The 22,986-nt window shown below is 39.6% G+C and overlaps 1 protein-coding gene across 2 annotated transcripts in view; it reads right to left on the minus strand.

The window, feature by feature from the left end:
• Positions 1-19,574, minus strand: part of EDNRA (endothelin receptor type A) — a 34,992-nt gene extending 15,418 nt beyond the window's left edge. Inside the window, exons 1-3 of one of the 2 annotated variants that reach the window (XM_014578935.4) lie at positions 19,401-19,574; positions 16,012-16,489; positions 467-594 (exon numbers count right to left, since the gene is read on the minus strand). In XM_014578935.4, the coding sequence (XP_014434421.1) occupies positions 467-594; positions 16,012-16,413 (530 nt within the window). In that variant the 5' untranslated portion in view covers positions 16,414-16,489; positions 19,401-19,574. Of the gene's footprint in view, positions 1-466; positions 595-16,011; positions 16,490-19,373 lie in introns of both variants that reach the window. The other variant, XM_006133843.5, reaches the window with a different exon arrangement.
• Positions 19,575-22,986: the final 3,412 nt, after the last annotated feature.

The following is a 22,986-nucleotide window of genomic DNA, read 5'->3' on the forward strand; positions in this document are numbered from 1 at the left end:
CAAATGGGACCTGTACTGACATCAGCAGGAGCACTGGATACTTTTTGAGTGAATCCCTAAAAATAAGGACACTTTTATTTAGGGGCCTTTATATGGATTTAGGTGCTTTAGGGACCCAGGTTTGAAAATTTGGGCAAGAGACATTTGTCCATGGCCACAAAGGAAGTGTCAGCCAGGGTTAGAATCTGGGGATTGCTTGATTCTAGTGTTGTGCTTTCAGATCACTTCCCACAATAACTTTAGCAAGTTATTTGTCCTTTGAAGGGAAAAATGGGATTCTAGTTCAGGCATTTTTTTAAAACAATCCTGTAAATTGCCATACAACAAATCTTATATATTTTTGAGAGTATGTACAATAAGCAGACCAGTGGCATAGCCACACCATTCAGTGTTCTCAGTTTTAGAACAGTTACAAGTGAAAGGTCTCAGAGAACAGTGCCCAACAAAAGGATAAGAAATACTATACCTGTCCACACTAAGGGCACAGAGATTGAGGACTGTGATTCCCACTGATGCCTTCTGTATAAAGGGGAGGAATTTGCAAAGAAACAGCCCGAAATCAGAATCCCCAAAGGGCCACCGCTGAGCAAGAAGCTAAAGAAAGGACATAAGACAATCAGAAACTTTGAATTGCAATGTAGACAGCGAATACGTAACAGACGGTAGTAATGACCTGTCTTCAGACACAGCCCTAATAGCCCAACATTTTTTATGTTTAAGCATTTCTCTTGGTAATGAATGAAGCTGAGAGATAATTCAGACACTGTAGAAACATGAAGGAATTAAGGAGACAGTTTAAACATAAACATTCTGAGGATCCCTTCCTAAAATGTTTCAGTCTCTGTTACTACAAATAATCAAATTCAGCCCTGCCCAGATATAAGTGGGTGCAAAACCCCTTGTGTCTGATTTCACCGGGGCTGAATTTGGCCTAGAGTCTAGTATTCAAGGCATGATGCACTTGAGAGACGAACAAATATATAGGATCATGAGCTGAAGTTGTGGTGGGTGACAATAGAAAGGCTTGTGAGTGTATGCATGACTGACATCAGTATGGAATAACATTTCTTTCCTGTAGGATGTATTAACATAACACGTGAATAAATTGATTCATGTGCATGATTAGGGAGCCAACAGTAATCTCTATCCCAGCTGTCATTTATTCTTTGAACAAATAAAGATGCGTACACAGCTTTGAACCTTGTATTAATCACACTTAGTTCGCTTCTTTGAAGTAGGTTGTATTATAAAGAATCTTATATATACAATAGAAATATAATGCATATGAACAGGTTAGGCACAATCTGACTGAAAATCTTAAATGACACCAGCCTTGTTCTAAACATTGGCCAGTCACAGCGTGAACTGGGGCAGACTTTAGGAGAATTGATAATGAAATCCCAAGTTTCATGACATTTCCTGTGGATCTGCTAAGCACACAAAATACACAATTGTGGCTCTTCCAATCAAAAAAATTCTGGCATGTCAGAGTGGAGCTACCTCTGAGCAAGGCACAATGGTGAAAGATGGGACCAAGGAATCACTTTCTTCTGTTATACAGCTACACACAAATTAGCCAGAATATTGGTGCTTTTGCCTTTTAAATACAAAAGGAAAGTGTGTTAGTACTACAAGAGGGTCTAGACTCCATTATTGCTGCAGTTGTCTTTAAAACCAGGGAATAACCTTGTATATTAACTCTGCTACACTGTATTAAGAATGTTGGGCACAACATTTTTTTTTCCAAATGTTTGAAGTGACACTTTTCAAAAAAACTGTGGGGGTCTCTGATTACTCAGATTTGGAGGGATATTTTATCTGTTCAGACTTTTCATTCCATTTGAACATTTACATTTTCTATGGCCAAAGACATGTTTCTCTAGAAATCCAAACCCTTCCCCTCCTAAAGCAGACTGATCATGGGACTGCAAGTTCCATGGTAAACAACACTATCCTATTTGTACATTTTTAATAGGAATCTTTTCTCCTTTAACTGCATATAAACTATGTAAATACTGCAGAGAGGGACCCAGACCAAAAATCCCAGGTCTCAATACTCTCTGCTGCTGGAAAGGTTTAGAATATAAGCTTGGTTCTGCTTGTTGTTGTATTCTACAAGGTTCTGAGCATCTCACTTCCTCAAGAAATGCTCAACACTTCCAGATGTGATCAGTAGAGCAGCATACTTGTGTTTAACCAAACCTCAGCAGACAGAATGCTGTCATCTTTTCAGTTATTTCTCACTTCCATGAAAATGTACACCCCACTGATATCCTAATAGGACTTGAGTTTGAGCCATTGTAAATAATAATAAATGAAACGATTAAGTTTCACTAGCAATGTACTGACCTCTGATCCTAGCTGAACTTACAGAACGTATTTAACAAACTACAAGCTTCAATTTTGTAAAGGAATCATTACGTGCACAGGAAACATATTCTACCTATAGTAGGGTATGTTCTTGTAGGGGGAAATCTCCTGGAGTCTAGCTCCCACCCATAATACTCTGGATAACCCAGTTAACCCCTAGAAGACCATTTTACTGCAGCCAGCAAGAATCTATTCTATATGGAATGGCACTCTCTAACAAATATTTGCCAGGTATATATTTGCTTTTTCTTAATAATTCTTCTCTTGGATGAGGCCTTCAGTCCATTTCAGAGGCCAAAGAACAGCCGTTGAAGATGGAAGGCCTTAATCTGTAAGATTTTTCACTTCCAATGCTCCACAACATAATTGTCCAGCCAGTTATGGAGACATGGCTCCAACTGCGAAATTCAGGTCAAGGTTTGTCTAGTGTTTGAATTAGTGGGTCTAATGAAGACCCGCTAATTTGAACTGAGAGGGCGTCCCTGTCAGTGCCAGTACTCCTGCTTGTCATGAGGAGTAAGGGAAGTTGACAGGAGTGTTTGCTCCCATCGATCTCCTGCTGAGTGGACAGCCCAAAAACACTATTTAAGATATGTCAACTGCAGCTATGTAATTATCGTAGCTGGAGTTGCGTATCATAAGTCAACTTCCCCATTAGTGTAGACCAAGCCTCAGTGTTTAGATCTGGACCAAATAACAATAGCTTTTACTTCCTACTGCTGGAGGTAGGATTTGAAGTGGCACTGTCATGTGGGAAGGTTTGTATTGCTGTTATTAATCCTTTTAGCCATCAAGTCATCCAAACATTTATTTACCAGTAGAGTTAACACTTAAGAGTTAGTGGAAACGAATTTGTATTTTGTAGTGACTATCTGAAACTCTGCTACTACAAAGCAAACATTGGCTTCAAAAAGAAAAGTCTTGTACTTGAAAAAGGTTCATTTAGTCACTGGTTTTCACAATGAGACCCTGTCCTGGTTGCAGCATGTACATTTCCTCTCAACTCCCTAGGAATCTCTCCTTTTGCAAGATGAAAAGTATTTTATTTCTTTTGTTTCTTCCTTTCTATTTTTCCTTAGCTGAAGTAACACTACTATGGAATCATTACACATCCCTTTTTAAGTTGATTTTAATAAAGATCACTGGGATCATAATTAATTTATTTCATTTACAGACTAATTTTGCAGTTATTTTGGTGGGTAGTTTCCATTATTATTCAATCCTGGCTATGAATTTCTTACTTTCCTTTTAGAGTAGGTGTCAGGTTTTTCCTATTCAAATATCCTTAGAATCAGTAGATCTACTTGCACTTGCATTATTGTTATATCAGCGCAATCCAATGGCCTCTATTCTTCCAGTTTCCCAACAGGATACAAATAACTCCTAAGAACTTCAGTAGGAGTTATATCCTTTGCATGATCCTTTGGATCAATTGATTTTAATGGAATTACTTCTGATTTACATCAGCATGAGATGAAATTAGCCCCATTGGGCCTGATATCTCATTGCCTTGCATATGTATAGTCTGTGCACAGTGTATGTATAATGGCACTCAAGGAACAAGCGGAGAATCAGGCTCACTATCCCTCCTGGCATTCTGATTCTCCATAACGCAAGCTGGCTGTGTCTACACTGGCAAGTTATTCCGGAAAATCAGCCGCTTTTCCGGAAAAACTTGCCAGCTGTCTACACTGGCCACTTGAATTTCTGGAAAAGCACTGATGATCTAATGTAAAATCATCACTGCTTTTCCGGAAAAACTTGCCAGCTGTCTACACTGGCCACTTGAATTTCTGGAAAAGCACTGATGATCTAATGTAAAATCATCACTGCTTTTCCGGAAAAACTATGCTACTCCCGTTCGGGCAAAAGTCTTTTTCCAGAAAACTGTTCCGGAAAAGGGCCAGTGTAGATCGAGGTTTTTTTGCGGAAAAGCGCGTCTAGATTGGCCACGGACGCTTTTCTGGAAAAAGTGCTTTTCTGGAAAAGCGTCCTGCCAATCTAGACACGCTTTTCCGAAAATGCTTTTAACGGAAAACTTTTCCGTTAAAAGCATTTCCGGAAAATCATGCCAGTGTCCGCAGCCGCTGTGTCCACGTAGTCCCCGTAGTGATCGCTGTACTTATGTTGACCTATGTTTTAAGCCTCACTGTCAAATGGATTCTATTTCTTGTAATCTCATCAATAGTCTCGAAGGTTACAGGACATGTCCCAAAAGAAACATGTTTTCCCCTTGTGTATTTCACAGTCACAGGGTAGTCTGTAAAATCAAGCTATGGTGCAATTCCTAAGACAGAACCAAGTGCCGTCAACAACATATTTTTACAGTGAAATCAGAAACTGTGATTTCAAGGTTCTACTCTTTATATTCAGAAAAATTGAACAGCCAGCCACAGATTCCAGAGTATCCCCCTCCCTTCTTACTACCTGATTCTGGAGTATTGAAGCAAACAAGGCAGAAGTGTTGAAAACATTCCAATGGAATAATGTTTAAATGTCACTCAGCTGGTTTTACTTTGCTGGTCTTGCTATTTAAGTGCCATTAGTGTGCTAACTGCTGTATGAAATTCAGATAAAAACCAGACGCATAGTCCAGGTCCCAAGCAATTTACAATCTAACAGACATGAATGTTATAGTCCTATTATATATGTATATACTAAGTACATGTGCACATAGGTAAATCTTGAACCTAGGACCAAGTACATATCCTGCATTTTGTTCTGGATATGAAATGGCTCTGTTCTGCGCTGTAGGTGTAGGTGGCTGGAATACCAGACATTGTGGTATTTCTAGGCATGGTTTGAGCCCTTCCCCATCTCCTGTGACTTCACATGGTACCTGTCAGGTTAGCCACACGGAGGATGCCATTTTTCAGAGTATGCCAACCTGGCCCTGCCAGCATGACCTCATGCTCTCCCCCCGCACCCCGAAGCTGAGCTCTGTTTCACAGAGGGTCTGTGCTTTTGACATAGGGACCTTTCCCCTTATGCAGTGGAATAGTGTAGGTTTCATGGCCAAAGGATCTTGTTGCTGTGGAGGTGGGGCTGGATTTGCCCCTTTGTGAAAAGAGAGCTAAGCGGCTTTGTTAAGCATCGAAGACTCCCACAGCTGTACCTCTGGAAGTGCAAGCTGCTTGTCACAAGTTGCTATTATGACCCTTATTTTGAAAAAGCCACAAAACCCTTGAGATGATCCATGCAGCTAGAAGCAGAGTAATGTGATGTTTTTGCTTACAGCTCTGCTGTTTGTAGAATAAAAAAGATGATTTTGGTCCATATTTCCCTCCTGCCCAAAACTGGATGGAAGAAAACAAACTAATAGAAAATATCTTTAGCTCTTCAACAGCCATATTGCTTTTTTTCTCTCCCTGCTCTGTGAGATTAGTGGAGGGAGCATGAACGGGAAGCAGGGAGTTAATCTAATATGGGACCCACATTATCCCAGTGTTAATTTGTAGATTTCCATACAGCAGGACACCAGCCATCTTTTCTCTGGCCGTCCACTAGTCACTTCTGGGTGAGTATACTATCACGGGTGGTCACCCCTCATGTTTTATAGGGGATCAGAAATCCTGGAGCTTCAAACAACACTAACTTTAAACAATGCATACTTCAGTTCTTTGCAGGGAACATATTGCTAGTTTTGCTCCTCCTATTCCATTTTCTGTGAGGACAATGCGCTGTCTCTAGGTTTTGTGAGGGGTGAAAGGCCATGTGGAGAAGTAGGGAGTATTAGTAAAGCCATTACGTTTCCTCCCCTCTGCACTATCCCACCAAATTTTTTCAGATATTTTAATCCCCTTTGTCCCGCTAAGCAGAGATGGCAGTGAGCGACATGGATTCTGGCAATGATATAGTTGGATTCCTACTGTTTTTTTCTTCCCTTTTAGGCAGTGAGATGTAACTATGGATGCGGATGTACAGGCCTCACGCTGAAGCAGAAAGGTTACATTTCACAGAGATGCTGAAAGCGCAGATAATGAATGCCTGGTTCTGAAGCAAACAGCAGTTAAAGTTTTTGAGTTTGTTTCTCTCTAAAATTCTTGTACTATTATTTTACAAAGTCTGCCTAGTGGTAAAGCATTCTTTACAATTCTAGATATCTCCCTGGTGATATTTTCATTGTTTACACAGTATGATTAGTTGCTCTTTTTATATGGTCTATGGTGTTGGCAAACGTCCCCTTCTTTTGAGGTGTACTGTACTTCAAGCTGTGCTGCTCTTCTTCAGAGAAATTATCTGTTAGGTATGCTTGTGTGAATGGTAGTTTGTTGAAAAGATTTTTTTTCAGTCCCTAGGCAAAGTGCTGCTTTTATTTTTCTTCCAACTGTGTTGCCTTTTGTATGTTGCTAAAAGAGAGCGACAGTATTGCTAACGAACTGCTACAGAACCAGTGAACCCTGGATATGCACAGTCGGAACATTCCCTTGTTATCTGACTATTTCAACTGATTGAAGAAGGAACAGAGAACATTCTAAAACACATTCTTGTTATACCTAGGGCACCTAGCTTCTACACGTGATCAATGCACTTAGAAATCCACAGACACCATATTTTAGAAGGAAGAAAAAGGAGGAATTGGTGATGTGCTGGGTGAGGAGAACTTACTGCTTAAGGGGTCTCTGTATGGCTTATGATATACAGCTGTGAGTAAGAGATGATGAAACTCTGTACCCCCACATAGGGACCTTTGGTAGGGATTGTACCACAACTCTTTTGAGTGCAGTGGGAGCATATGGGTTGTACCCTTTCTTTAGGTTGCTGTAGTCTGCTCCCACAGAGCACGTGGGAAAGACAGATCCTTGATCCTGACTTGTACTGGCCCCTGTTGATCTTTCTGGGGTGATTTGTGCCACTAGGCTCATTAGGATGGAGCAAATCCTGTGTCCTCCGAGGCCATTGTATGCAGGCATCAGGAAGGGAAGACTCATGTTTCCCCTGCTCTCCCAGTCATCCATAGAGTTACGCACATTCTGACCATTAATATACTGAGTTCTGCAGAATTTGTGGGTATTAAGCCACTACTTCTTAGAAGCACTGAGTGGAAGCTGGGATGTAATCTGTATGCACTCTACTCCTAAAGGGGCTAATACTTAATGGGAAAAATGTATTGCCAAATCCTGCTTTAAATGGGAGTTTCTCACCCAAGTAAGAATTGTAGGGTTTAGATTTGTGTTTGCAGTGGGCTTTGTCCTGAACCCCTTTTGCATAGGATCCCCTTTTGTGATGCTACTTGCTTAAGACTCATTTTGTTTCATTGTCATCTGCATGGTGGAGTGTATGAATTGTGATGGGGGAAAAAAGAAACCCAGCTAAGTGTACCAATACTAAACATTGTGGCTACGTCTAGACTGGCATGATTTTCTGGAAATGCTTTTAACAGAAAAGTTTTCCGTTAAAAGCATTTTCGGAAAAGAGCGTCTAGATTGGCATGGACGCTTTTCCACAAAAGCACTTTTTGCGGAAAAGCGTCCGTGCCAATCTAGACGCGCTTTTGCGCAAAAAAGCCCCAATCGCCATTTTAGCCATTGGGGCTCTTTTGCGCAAAACAGTACTGTGCTATCTACACTGGCCCTCTTGCGCAAATGATTTGTGCAAGAGGGCTTTTGCCCGAACGGGAGCAGCATAGTATTTCCGCAAGAACACTGACAATCTTACATGAGATCGTCAGTGTTCTTGCGGAAATACAAGCAGCCAGTGTAGACAGCTGGCAAGTTTTTCCGCAAAAGCTGCTGATTTTGCGGAAAAACTGGCCAGTCTAGACACAGCCTGTGACTTTGAGTTAAATCCTTGAGCATTAGCTAGGGATAGATTGGTTTAGCTCCTCACCTGACATTCAGAATTTCTGTTGCTCAGAAATGCTAATTGTCAACTAGGAATACCACAACACGACTTCCTTCAGTAGAAAGAAAAAGTCAGAGAATTCATGCTATTTACCACAGGTTGGTCACATGCTATTTACCAGAGGCATGCCTCTCACACTACTCAGCCTAATGCTGCTATACACAAACTGCTGAGGTTTGGATGCTGGCGTGACTAGAACATAAGAACGGCCATACTGGGTCAGACCAAAGGTCCATCTAGCCCAGTATCCTGTCTGCTGAGAGTGGCCAGCACCAGGTGCCCCAGAGAGGGTGGACTGAAGACAATGATCAAATGATTTGTCTCCTGCCATCCCTCTCCAGCCTCTGACAAACAGAGGCCAAGGACACCATTTTATCCCCTGGATAATAGCCTTTTATGGACCTAACCTCCATGAAATTATCTAGCTTCTCTTTAAACTCTATTATAGTCCTAGCCTTCACAGCCTCCTCTGGCAAGGAGTTCCACAGGTTGACTACACGCTGTGTGAAGAAGAACTTTCTTTTATTAGTTTTAAACCTGCTCCCCATTAATTTCATTTGGTGTCCTCTAGTTCTTCTATTTAGGGAACTAATAAATAACTTTTCTTTATCGGCCGTTTCCACACCACTCATGATTTTATATACCTCTATCATATCCCCCCTCAGTCTCCTCTTTTCTAAACTGAAAAGTCCCAGTCACTTTAACCTCTCCTCATATGGGACCCGTTCCAAACCCCTAATCATTTTAGTTGCCCTTTTCTGAACCCTTTCCAAGGCCAAAATACCTTTTTTGAGGTGAGGAGACCACATCTGTACACAGTATTCAAGATGTGGGTGTACCATAGTTTTATACAGGAGCAATAAGATATTCTGGGTCTTATTTTCTATCCCTTTCTTAATAATTCCTAGCATCCTATTTGCCTTTTTGACTGCTGCTGCACACTGCGTGGAAGTTTTCAGAGAACTGTCCACGATAACTCCAAGATCTCTTTCCTGATTTGTCGTAGCCACATTAGCCCCCATCATACTGTACATATAGTTGAGGTTATTTTTCCCAATGTGCATTACTTTACACTTATCCACATTAAATTTCATTTGCCATTAGGGATGTAAAAGAATAGTCAATTAGTTGACTCCCCAGTAAGTCCCCGGGGAGTCAAGTCAACTACTTGCATTCTCCCCCCAGCACCGCATTCCCCCTTCCCTGCTTAAAAGCCTGCCTCTCCCAGCACCATCTCCGCGATGTCACCTGCCTCTCTCCATGCTGCTGCCTCTAAGGGGGGGTAGGGGAAGCTCTTCTGGCAGCAGCTCCTGTCTGCGGGAGGTCCCATCAGGGAGTGGACAGGGGCTGTTTGACCTGGTGTGAGTCAGGACTGAGCAAGCCCAGCTCAGTCCGGCTTGTGGCAGGTTCAGGAGCTTCCCCGCTGTGGCTCTGCGGTTTAAATGTAACAGGATCCAGACTGCCTGGGCACCCAGCTCTTACTATATTTAAACTGCAGAGCTGCAGCGGTGGTAGCTCCTTCTGAGCGTCTTCCCTTATCATGTAATCATTTGTATGTAACCTAATGGTCCAGAGAGTTTAAAACTATTAAATGAAAGGCAATGAGTCATACATCAACCTTATTTCCTAGGTTACTTTTGAATGACTAGATCTTTGCTTTAAATATACATTAAAAGACACATAGGCTGGATGGTCAGCCCATGTTAAAATTGTAACAGAATGTGTTCCATGGAAGCTCAGTTGTTTTAGACTATTTTATTTATGTTTTAATAATAAATATTTGTGAAGTCTTTTTTTAACCCCCATCACATACGACTAAATCCTTAACACTTTGCCATATTTTACATCATGGTTGCGTCTAGATTGGCATGATTTTCCGGAAATGCTTTTAACAGAAAAGTTTTCCGTTAAAAGCATTTTCGGAACAGAGCATCTAGATTGGCACAGACGCTTTTCGCAAAAGCACTTTTTGCAGAAAAGCGTCTGTGCCAATCTAGACGCGCTTTTCTGCAAAAAAGCCCCAATCGCCATTTTTGCGATCGGGGCTTTTTTGCAGAAAACAAATCTGAGCTGTCTACACTGGCCCTTTTGCGCAAAAGCTTTGTGCAAATGGGACTTTTGCCTGAACGGGAGCAGAATAGTATTTCCGCAAGAAGCACTGATTTCTTACAGTAGAAAGCCAGTGCTTTTTCGGAAATTCAAGTGGCCAGTGTAGACAGCTGGCAAGTTTTTCTGGAAAAGTGGCTGATTTTCCGGAAAAACTGGCCAGTCTAGACACAGCCCTTATGTTCACTGCTCCAGCAATTTTTACAAAAAATAATGATCCAGTTTTTTATTCCCTTGCTACATACAAGTAACTCTCATGGACTTATAAGCATCAGAAGATCCCTGGGGCAGGGGGGGGGGGGGGGGGGGGCGGAGATTTGGGTCCAAGTAGTGTAAAGACAATATAAACTTGATTAAAACTGAAAGTTGTCATAAGACCAATGTTTCAGTCAGTAAGGGTTTAGGCCATTCAGAAATCATTAGTGAATATTGCTAGAACGTTTTGGGGGAAGTCAGTCATGAGGAAAAGACTGCAGAGGGTTTTACCTACGAAAGCTCATGATATAATATGTTTGTTAGTCTCTAAGGTGCCACAGGATTTCTTGTTTTTATGAGGAAAAGAGGTTACAGGATAATAGCAGTGAGAGAGAAAAAAGTTCTAGAAGATCTTTGAGTCCAACTTACTATCAGGGCATGATCAGAAAAAACCTAAACATGAAGGGCCAGATCCTCAGATGATATATATAAATCTCCCCTATGTTTGCAGTATTACTTCATGTTTAATTAGTTCAAACTACATGTTACAGGAAGGGTCTCAGTTGGAATTATAGTGGTGGACTATTTAAGAAGAGATAAAACTTCAGATTGTGAGAGCATCCAGAAACTTATCTCCTGCAAACCACACTCCAACATTTTGATCAGATTTATAGAAAAATATACCCAGTTCTTCACTTTTTATAATAGCATATGACTGACAATTAGTAGATTTGCTGCATTTGAAATTTACATTTTATGAATGTAATACATTTAGATTAATTAATTGTTCATGATTGCATATGCATTATAAATACAAAGAAACTCAAAAGAAACAGATTTTTGATAGCGTGAATAATAATGGAATAACTTTCCTATAGAGGAAACTTATTCTTAGGATCAGTGATTTACTGTATGGTTAATGTCCTAAATTATGAAGGTTTCAATCTCTTACACATTTTTATCCTGTGTTACCTAATTGTGGAAGTCTTATTATCAAGATAAATATTTGCACTCTGATGTTTTGGGCAATTTGCCTAACTAAACAGTGAAAGATCAGATCTATAACTTATAAAACATTTGAAATCATTTATACATAAAAGATTGTGTTGTCTTAATTTGTCATGGAAGCAATTTAATACTATCTACAGCAGAAAACTGTTCTGGCCCCTCCAACTCCAACTGGTCTGGCTTTGCCTGAGTTTATATGGCTCATCATGAAGATGACTTCTGAAATATAGACTCTTAAAATTTACTTCAAAACAGAGAGTGTAGAAAATCTTGTAGCTATCAGAATGCACTTAGATGCTGCTGTGGATTTTAGGATTCCTATATGTAAGGGGTCTCAGACTCCTGGCTTGAGGGCCACCCCCAGCTGGAGTGATTGTGCAATCCAGTCTGGGACTCTCGGCAGGCTGGTGGAGGTGGGGTGTTGTCTGATACTGACCCCCAAACCTTACCTCTTCCCGACATCATCCTGCCTTCTCCCCCGATGGCATCCCATCCCTCGAGGAGGCAGCTTTGGGGATCACTGATGCCAAATGGCAGCCTGGTACCATATGGCGGCAGCAGTTATGCCCCCTCACTCCTTGTGGTGGCAGGAGCCACAGGGAAGTGAAGCACAGTACAGCAAGTGCATTTGCCCAGCCAACTAACAATATGCTTCGGGCTTCTAAGTACAGGCAGAACCAGGTTACGTATAAGATAGGGACTGTAGGTTTGTTCTTAAGTTGAATTTGTATGTAAGTCGGAACTGGTACATATTGTAGGGGAAACTCTAGCCAAACATTTCTCCAGAGCTCAGTTTTATTCTCCCACACCTCACTTCCCTCAGTCCTTTATTCTCAAGCTGAGGTGTCTGCTGAGAAAAGCCGCTCCGTGTCTCCCTGGTCTGCTGTTGGGGGAGGGGTGCTAGCTTCGCGTCTCCCTGGTCTGCTGGGAGGAAGCAGCTAGTGCGGGGTTGCCTCATCCCGTTTGTAAGTAGGGATCCAATGTAAGTCGGATCCATGTAACCCGGGGACTGCCTGTATATAATATGTTGTATTTCAACCACTAATTCATGTTGCAAAGTTAAACACTCAAAAATTAAAACATGGCAGAATTAACCATAATGCAACTTTAATTCTGCTCCTTCTGTGCATGAAATTCTTAACACCAGAAAAGTAAATGGCAAAACTCCCACTGACTTCAATGAGACAAAGATTTCAAATACAGTCTCTAATTACATAGAATGCTAGAAGGGACCTTGAGAAGTCCAGTCCCTTGCCCTCATAGCAGGACCAAGCACCATCTAGACCATCCTTGACAGATGTCTGTCTAACCTGCTCTTAAATTGTCTAGGAAGGCTATAGAATCTCCCATCACTGAAGATATTTATTCCAGTGCTTAACCACCCTGACAGGAGGTTTTTCCTAATGTCCAGTCTAAACCTCACCTGTTGCAATTTAAGCCCATTGCTTCTTGTCTATCATCAGAGGTTAAGGAGAATAATTTTTCTCGCTCCTTTTTGTAACACCCTTTTAGTTACCTGAAAACTGTTGTTATGCCCCCTTTAAGTCTTCTTTTTTTCCAAACTAAAGAAACCCAATTCTTTAAGTTTTCCCTCATAGGTCATGTTTTCTAGACCCCTAATCATTCTTGTTGCTCTTCTCTAGACCTTCTCCAATTTCTCCACATCTTTTTTGAAACGTGGTGCCCAGGACTGGACGCACAGTACTCCAATTTTGGTCTAATCAGTGCAGCACAGAGGGGAAGAATTATTTCTCATATCTTGCTTACAACACTCCTCTTAATGCATCCCAGAATTATGTTTGATTTTTTTTTGCAACTGTGTCACACTGTTGACTCATATTTCGCTTGTGGTCCATTATGACCCCTAGATCCCCTTCTGAAGTACCCTTTCCTAGACTGTCACTTTCCTTTGTGTATGTGTGAAACTGATTGTTCCTCCCTACGTGGATTATTTTGCATTTATTCTTATTGTACTTCATCCTGTTTACCTCAGACCATTTCTCTAGTTTGTCCAGATCATTTTGAATTATCCTTATCTTCCAAAGCATTTGTAATCCCTCTCAGCTTGGTATCATCCACAAACTTTATAAACATTATAATGCGTTTTCCAAAAGAGCCAGAAGAGTATTTTGATAGTGTGAGTTAGGGGCCTTTTGTTTGTATTTTGTGTGGTGATTCTAGTCTGTGAAGCTGCTTCATAATGATGCATGGCATACAGCAGGACCAAGGTTTCGAGATACGGATGGCTGGGTGAGGTAATTTTTTTTTAATTGTACCAACTTCTGTTGGTGAAAGACACAAGCTTTTGAGCTACAGAGAGCTCGTCAGCTCAACCTGAAACAAAATATTTCATTTTGATTTTCCTGATGTAGAATTGTGCATTTTTTGGGAAAGTTAAACTATTGCCATAGAAGATTTCAATTTTGCAAAATTTGTATCTCTCTGTTGAAAAACAAATTAAATTGAAAATTTTCATCTACCTGTATTTGCTACCAACTTCTACTATAACACATGCATTTTTATGACCACCCCTTTGGCTTAATTCTGGTCACACTCATTTAAAACCAATGTAATACTATTAACTTAACTTAAATGGAATAACCTCTAATTATGACCAGTGTAAATGAGATAAGAAACAGACCCTGTATCTTATTTCATACATATATATTATATTTGAGTAACCTTGTTGTGGGTACACCTGTATTATAGTTACGCCTCGAATTATAAATCACAGTATACATTTTTAAAGAGTGTTATTTTCAAAATCTGAGCTATTTGCTTTTTTATTTTAAAACCCATTTTAGGCCCCTTTAGGCATGTACTGTATATTTTAATTCATGAAAAAAGATCTATAAGTGAGATGAACAAAATCCAAAATTTGCCAAAATGTTTGGGGGTTAAATTGTTTATGTTATAGCTGGTTTTCATCTGGTAGTCTATGGACCCTCAAGGGTTTGCAGAATATATATAAGGGCTCCACGAAAGGTGGCTGTTCCTATTGAACAGTGGTTTTCAACCCGTGCTTGGCAGAGCCCTGGGGGTCTGTATGTCATGTCTAAAATTTCCAAAGGGGACTCTATTTACTTTCAAAAGTTTTTAGGGATCCATAAGTAGGGAAAAAAATGTTGAAAGGTGCTATTGTATGTTGTTATGCCTTCTTTGAGGTCCTAAGGAAAGAATAGTCATAATAACCTTAGTAACGTGTTTGCTTTGGCTAAAGTGAGAAAAAATTTACAAACATATTTCAAGGGTTTCTAAAACACATTTAGGCAAGTATCAATAACAGCCAAATGTTTTGATACTCATGAGAAATAACTAGGTTCCAGTCCTATTCTTATTTACTTCAACAGCAACTGGATTAGGGCCCATGAGAGTTTTTTGCTTATTTAAAACATGTTTTTTTAAAATCTATTTCTAATTGTAGTTCTGTCTTTCCAGCCCACAACATATTTCAAGTGATATAATCATTCAAATTTATGGTCAAATTTGGGTCAGTAAATGTACAACACAATATAAAAGGCAGACTTTTGTGCTTTTGCTTACTTCCATTTAAATCTATGCTGGACGACATAATGTAGTTATATTTAAAAGAGTTGTTTATAATCCTTCATGTATTTTGATAAATCTAGTTGTTAAGAAACAACTTTTAGATATAAATATACGTGACCTTAACAATCATGTCTACACTGCAATGCTATTTCGGGATACCAGAGTATCCGGAAATAGCTATTCCACCTCTTCACAACAAGTCTGTTATTTCGAGCTCACTATTCTGACGTTCCTGTAATGATGACTCCTTATTCTACAAGGAGTAAGGGATGTTTCAGAATAGTGCATTGTTTCAAAATTTTGCACTTTGTAGACAGTGCCGAACGACGAAATAAGCTATTGTGAAATAGCTCAAATTGCATATCTTATTTCAAGTTACAGTGCAGTGTAGATGCACCCAAACTGATTTGACTCTCTGCCATGAATGATAAATTCAAGCCTTAACACTCAACTCTATTGACATTCTAGAAGGGCTATTAAGTCATCCCAGAAAGATTGTAAATCATAGGGAATATTTTCGATATAAACAAAGGAAAAATAGGATGTGTTTCCAAAATAGTTGCTATCAATTTGATTCATAAAGAGAATGGCAGTCTTTTCAAACGCTGCTCTCTTTGTTGAAGTATGCCCTTTGCTAGGTTGCTGAAGGACACCATTCAAAATCAAATTTGAATAGATTTCATTTGTAACTAGTTGCTATTAAATACACAAAGACACACCTTGCTATGGCAGGTCAGAATAACTTGCAAAAAAAAGATGTACTGTTATCTTCATAAGGAGAAACCTAAAAATGGTGTCTTGACGTTTGCTTTTAAACATAGACTGTTTACCTTTCTTTATACTTTGCTTATGAATAAGTAGAAAAGCAGCGACAGAAGCAAACACGCTGTGAACTTGTTAAAGAATAGCAGTTAAAGTGTAGCCGTTGTTTCTTCCTACCTTATATACATTGATAGGAATATCAATGACAATATAGAGAAGGTCTCCTAGCGCCAGGCTAGCTATCAGCGCATTGGGGCCATTCCTCATACACTTGTTCTGGTAAATGATCCTCAGCAAAGTTGCATTCCCAACCAATCCAATGATGAAAATAATACAAGAAATCACTGTGTTAATGTATTTGAAAGTGGCCGCAATTTTAGTCCTTTGGGCGCAATACAGTGTTTTGTTGGGCACCACAGGTCGGATAGTAGTAAGGAGTAAGCTGGGCTCTATTCCAGAGTAAGTGGTCAAGTAGTTTCCAGAATCACTCAGATTGGCGTAATATCCATCAGAACTGTCGCTGAGGACACATCCAGCCACAAGAAATAGCAAGGCGACCTTTAAACAAAAGCTTTCCATCCTGAAGTCTTGAATGGCAGCCACATTCAATGAAATAGTTTTCAATATTTCACTGTGATCCTTCTCACTTCTTCACCTACATGGAGAAACAAACATAAACAAAGCACAGATTAACAATAATTTTATTTCTCATTTCAAAAGAAGTGCCTCTGCAGCTATCTTGAATAATAGATTACAAAATGAGACAGAAAATCCCCATGGCATTTGAAGGCTAGTGCTAAAGAAATGCTGCCATATCACAAAAGTGTGTAGGAGTATTTGTCTACATAAGGGATAAAGCATTCCAGACAGCAAGTGGTGGATAAGAGTTTTGTCACAAGACTTAGGCTTCCAAGTGAAGTAAATCAGAATGTGGTGTCTTGGCAGCATTACAGATACTTTATGGATACTAGCATTTACATTTTTCCGTAGCTAAATTCTACTAAATAAGAAAGCCACAACTCTAAATTCATAATTAATTGTTTAAGGCCAGAATGTATTTATTATTATTATTAGTTTTAATATTTGGTGAACTGCAACAATGATGGTAGAGACCTATTTTTCTTTACCTTAATAATTAGCTGGCTTCTTACATTTATATATAATTTTCAAATCCAGTTAATGAATTAGGTAGTTCATTTTAATGCCAGATCCAAAGCCTTCAGCAGTAAGTGGAGAGACTCATAAGGACTTCAGTAGGTTTTGAATCAAGCCCTTAATGCTTTTAAATCTGTTACATATGTATCTAGTAGAAATGTATCCTGGACATTTCAGAATTCCAGTACAGCCCAAGTTCAGATGTTTAGTCATAGATAAGCCCATTATAAATGCGTAAAAAAGCAAACATGATAGATACTTCATACATAATACTTGGCATGGAATCCCAAGGAAAACCCCATGAAATCTGCTGCTTCTAAAGGATACATTGGTAGCGGGATGTTCTTCCCTCACAAGCGTGACCCGAGTTAATAGAAAAGTCTGTAGCCTACCTACTGCAGAAGAGGATGGTTATCATCGCTATTAGGAATGCTGCATCATGTAACAGGTTACAGAAAAACCTCTCTAGGGTTCTCTTGTGAAGTGTAGTGCGCACTTTCAAGCACCAAAAATTTCTCCCCCTTCCCTTCATCTCAGTGACAAACTCTCACAAGACATCCCTGTATTTACTAGGATAAAGTCAAGAGCAGCATTGAGCCAAACAGGAGATTAGAAAGTTGCATACTATTAGTAGGAGAACCTGAATAAAGGAGTTGCAGAGGTAATGAATTAGTTAATGAAGTAATTAGAGAGTTAATTAATTCAAGTATATGGGGAGCTTCCCCTCCTATTTTTCCCTAAAGGATTATTAAACAAAGAATAACAGTGAAGAATTTACAGTAGGAAGCAATGAGAGAGGTTTCATTGACACTGGGCCTTTGTTACCAATATTTTAGTACTATTACCTACTATGTTCTTCCATTCCAGTAGGTGGTATGTAAAAAGTCATGAGTGCGTAATAGGAGCACATGTGTGTGTATGTGTATTTTGCATAGGGTATATGAATGCCTGTGTTTGTTCTCAGTGATACAAATTCAAACCTGCTACACTGGAGTAGCTAAAATCATAATCTAGTCTGTTATTTGATCTTAAAGACTAATGAACTGGATTTCTGTCTAAGTTTATTTTAAAAATGCTTGTTCTATTGGCACCTCAGAGCCACTAGCAATTTTTTTGCAATGCTTTCAATTTAGGATTATAAAGCACTTTTGTAAAACTCAATCATGCTTAACAATATTTTTTGTCAGTCTGATATTATTATTAATACATTATTATTATTACAACCATTTTACAAATGGGGAATACTAAATCACTGACAGTTGTGGTGACTTGATCTGTTCATACAGCAAATCTGATGCAGCCAAGTATAGAATCCAGATTTTCTTACAGCTAGTTCTATGCTTTGAACCATGTAACTAAACTTCTCTTTCTTGGTTTATGAACTTTTTAGGTGCAAATGTGATATATTACTTGTATCCCACTTAAATGTGATATCAACATGGCAGTTATACAAACCACCTGAGGAACTAAGAACAAAATACCTAAGACCCCAAAAAGAAACTTTTCTTGAAGGGGTACCAAAACCAAAACCAAAAAAATTCCCAAGAACATGGATTCATGATATACATATTCAAGATATGGAGCCATTGACAAATCCTCCATTACTATGTGTTTGTTTTCAGTGTGCCGATATGCATGTGTAATAGTAGTGCAGTAGCACCCCTGTTTATGTGCAATACAATAATACTTGTGTTAACTCTCTGTAATGAACATTAACCCATTCTATTTATGTAATGTCAGTATCTAGAATAGCTAAGGAATTTCTTTGCATTTACAGGCCATATGCATGTGGTGTCAGTGTGTCATTAACACAATGGTACACAAAATTTCTTATAGCCAGCATGGGATGTTGAGAAGAAGACACCCAACTTCCCAGCAACAATTATTCTGCTAGGAAGAACAAAGTCAGGACAATCCTCATGCCAAGATTTCTAAAAACAAACCCGGCAATTTGAAATGATTTATTTAATTGATTAAACACTACTGAAACGTATTAACATTTAATTCATTCAATTAAAAATGCCAAAAGGCACATGAAGTTTAAAATGGGATTTAATAAACTTAATTGGGACAAAAGTTTTAAAGCAATTACAATTAAAAATACTGAACAAAATAATTTTCTCCTGGCTAGTTCAGACTAAGCAAAGTGTAGTTGACTGTGGGGTAACTGCCTTTTCCCCTTCTTCCAACACAAAAGAGAATACTCTCGCAGTACTGTCAAAAGATCAGTTCCAAAATGCAAGGGGCGATGCATTACCACTTTCAGCTAAGGGTATTTGACATGTTCTATGCATTTTAAACTTTTGTTGTTAATAACATTTGTTGCAAAGATAAAATAAGATGCCTGATAACTAATACACATTTAGTAAGTGATAAAACCATACCATGAAGCTCCCTCTAGGCTCTCTCACCCTGGGAACATGCAGCTGCTTCTCTCCCAGTTCCGTGCATAGGAGACTGCAAACTCACTCCAAGTGTAGTTCAGGCTGCTGCTGAGAATTTCCTCTGTGTGGCTTCTCTTGGGAAAGCCTTACTAAACCTCCTTTCTCAGTGTGACTGGGTGGGATTGGAAATCTCCACCTCCACTGTATCAGCAAGAGAGAGAGAGAGATGTTAGAACGTCCCCTATTTCTGTCCCCTCCCCCAGTCACCCCCCCCCCAAAAAAACCTCCAACTGAGACCGAGACCCTGCCAATGTTGAACACAAAGGCTGCCTCCGGGGCACAAGGGAACACTGAGTTCTTTAACCATTTCCTCCCTAATGCTGGGTTAATTTAAGCAATAGAGCTTAGAAATCCGCTACAGTAGCTTTCTACTTAAGAAGCCCAGGGCAGCCTATTGAAATACTGGACAAATGAGTGAAATAGGAGGCATTAGAAAGATAAACAGCAAGGGGAAAACATTATCTCCAGGAGATTTCCATGACCTTTGCTTTCTACGTTCCCATTTGTTATGATTAAAAGCCTCTTATAAGAGAGTCACTAAAATATGAATTGTAAAATGTTTAAAAAAAACCCTGACTTTCCAAAGTCAGATTGTCCAGAGGCAGAATTCTTCAAACTGTGAACCATGGCGAGCTTGGTGGCCAATACATCACCCCTTCCCTGTTTCTAATTGCTGAATTTCACTGACATAAAAAAAGTGAGTGAAAATACTAATACAGCTGTTTTCTAATATGTCCTGGTATTACTCTTCCAGGTGAGCAATAGTTTGCGTAACTGTAGCTGCCACAGAGATGTTATATGTTTGTGAAAGGGACAGTGTCCATGAGACAGCCTCTCTATTACAATGAGGCCAATGCTATCAAAAGTTTGAGAAGCCCCACCTTATGGTCATAAACCTTTTTCATTCTGAGGAAAATGTTATTATCTCACTGAAGGTGCCTGTTTCCACACCCAGGACCTAAGGCTCAGTAAAAAGCTTGGGCTAGGATAAGTGTCGGATGAAGGTAATCCAGGAATGCAAGCACACTACAAACCAGGGTTCTGTGGGTATGTCTACATAACAACAACTAAAACGGCATGGCTGGCCCATTCAAATCCACTTGGGCTTGTGGAGCTTGGGCTGTGGGAATGTTTCATTGCAGTGTAGACATTTCTCTGGGCTCAGGCAGAGTCCCAAAGCATGGGCTCCACCCACCCCACAGAGTTGCAGAGTCTGGGTTCCATCCCTAGCCTAGAGTACAGAGCAATAAAACAGCCCTACAGCCTGAGCTTGTGGTGGATGGCATGGACCAGCCACCATTTTGTATACGCTGTGTGGACATATCCTGTCTGGCCCAGGGTCTACCAGCACTTGGTATGACAAGAATAGAGGGCCCCACTTTTCTCTTAGGCTCCGTCTACACTGCACCTCTCTTGCGCAAAAGCCTATGCAAATAAAATGCAGATTAGCAAATTGCTGTGCTTCATTTGCATAATTAATTAGGTGCCGTTTTTGTGCAAGAGGCTTTTGAGCAAAAAAGAGCTGTGTAGACAGCTCCTTTTTGTGCAAAACCCCCCTCTTGTGTGAGAGCTATTCTTCCTGAAAAAATGAGGAAGAATGGCTCTTGCACAAGAGGGTTTTTTTTTTTTGCAAAAAGGAGCCGTCTACACAACTCCTTTTTGTGCAAAAGCCTCTTGCGCAAAAACGACCCCTAATTAATTATGCAAATGAAGCATGACAATATGCTAATATGAGCCTCATTTGCATAGTCTTTTGCACAAGAGAAGTGCAGTGGAGACGTAGCCTGGGAGAAGCAGAATCATCAGGACCTTTCTCCAACCCCCAAGAATGGCATCAGGGCCCATGTCTCTTTGAGAGCAGCAAAGATCCTCTTTGTCTAATAGGGAAGCAGAGGGGGCAGCAAGGGATAGCCTGGTCCTTAGCCCAGCACTCGGTTGAGGTACCCCTGACTTGGTAGGTGAGACAGTCTTACAAAGAATGTTCTGCTGGGATGGGGCCTCCCCATCCCAACCTGAGCACTTTGAGCAGTGGGTCTTAAAGTAATACACCACTGAAATTAATAGGGCAGTTTACTCTTCTTGGAGTCATTGCTTCAGGCTCTCTGCATACTCATGCAGATGTCATGGTATTTGTTACATATAGTTCATGTTTTCAAACTCTTCTTTTAAGCCAAGAGGGCTGGATACATTTTTTAAAATGAAATTTCAGATTTTGATGTAGTCACATGACTTCCAGAGCCTGCATCTTGGCAAAAGTCTGTAATGTCGATGTTTTAATCCAGCACTGGATGAGATGATAGGATACTCGATGAAAGCGAAGCAATGTTGTCTTTGAGTGCCCTACTAACGTCTTTTGAGATTTTGATTTCAAGAACTAATTTTGCCTTCCCAGTTGGTTACACGAGATTTTTATGATTGTCTGTGAACTTCTTTTTTTGAGCACTAAATGGCAACCCTGCTTAATTGGATGTTAACACTTGCAGTTCTAAAAGAATAGGAAAGAACAGGGACAGATTAGGAAGAATGGATCAAGATGGTGGAGCCACACAATCTACAGAATATGGAGATTTGGTAACCAAATCATATGAGAAATTCATATGCACTTGTGCTGAATATTGGATAATAAATTCTAAGAAACCGAAATGTCTCTAAAATCCTGAAAAGACCGACAGTTTTCAGTTGGCTAACAGCAATGGAAAAAAGAGCAGTGCCATCTGAGTTAGTTCAAACAGGTAGTGCAAAAAAACCAGTTTGCCTGCTTGGTGAATACAAATAGTGACTATCTTGAAGTATAATCTGTTGTTTAGAAACTCTTCAGTAGCCTGAAATTTATAAAGTCATGCAGGCAAGCTTAACTCAACATAGCTGAAGACATGTTTTCCATTAAGTTAATGCTGGTCTGTAATTAAATTGGCAATACTGTTTGCCAAATGAAAGGCAGTTCAATCATTCATATTTATTAGTTCTATGGTACATACTTAGAGTCACTGATATGTTTTTATTAGGTATCAACTTCTATAAAAATGGCACTGACAATCATTAACTATCCAGAGTGAGTGCGGTCTGCACTTTCCATATAATCCACAGACTATGCATTCGTTAAGGAGGCCTATAAAAATACCATTTATATCTTTCTCATAGACTTACTAAGCATTCTGAACATCCTGTTCATTTACTGTCCTTTTCTTATGCCTAACTTATTGAATAAGAGTAAACTTGTGTGCTCGAATGAGACCAGAAACTCATCTTACAAGTATGTTCCAATTTATAAACTAATCCAATCATTCTGGAAGATTCAAACAACATACTCCTGGTTGTGCCGTGTTTAATTGTATGTTTTTAATATTAAACACAATAAGAAAATTTCATAGTATTGGAAAGCTTTTTCTCCTGCAAAAATTATAATAAAGTTATAAAAAGAGGAGAGAGAAAGAAATGGTTGTTACCAGAGTACATAATTCTATTATTGACAGCCTGTCTAGTATTTGTATAGTGTGACAATATTAATGTATCGTTAACTAGAAGATGTACGCAGCATTGTTTGGGATCTTAT

The sequence above is a fragment of the Pelodiscus sinensis genome, chromosome 4 (genome assembly GCF_052426305.1).
Source record: "Pelodiscus sinensis isolate ZL-2025 chromosome 4, ASM5242630v1, whole genome shotgun sequence".
Classification (NCBI taxonomy): Eukaryota; Metazoa; Chordata; order Testudines; family Trionychidae; genus Pelodiscus; species Pelodiscus sinensis.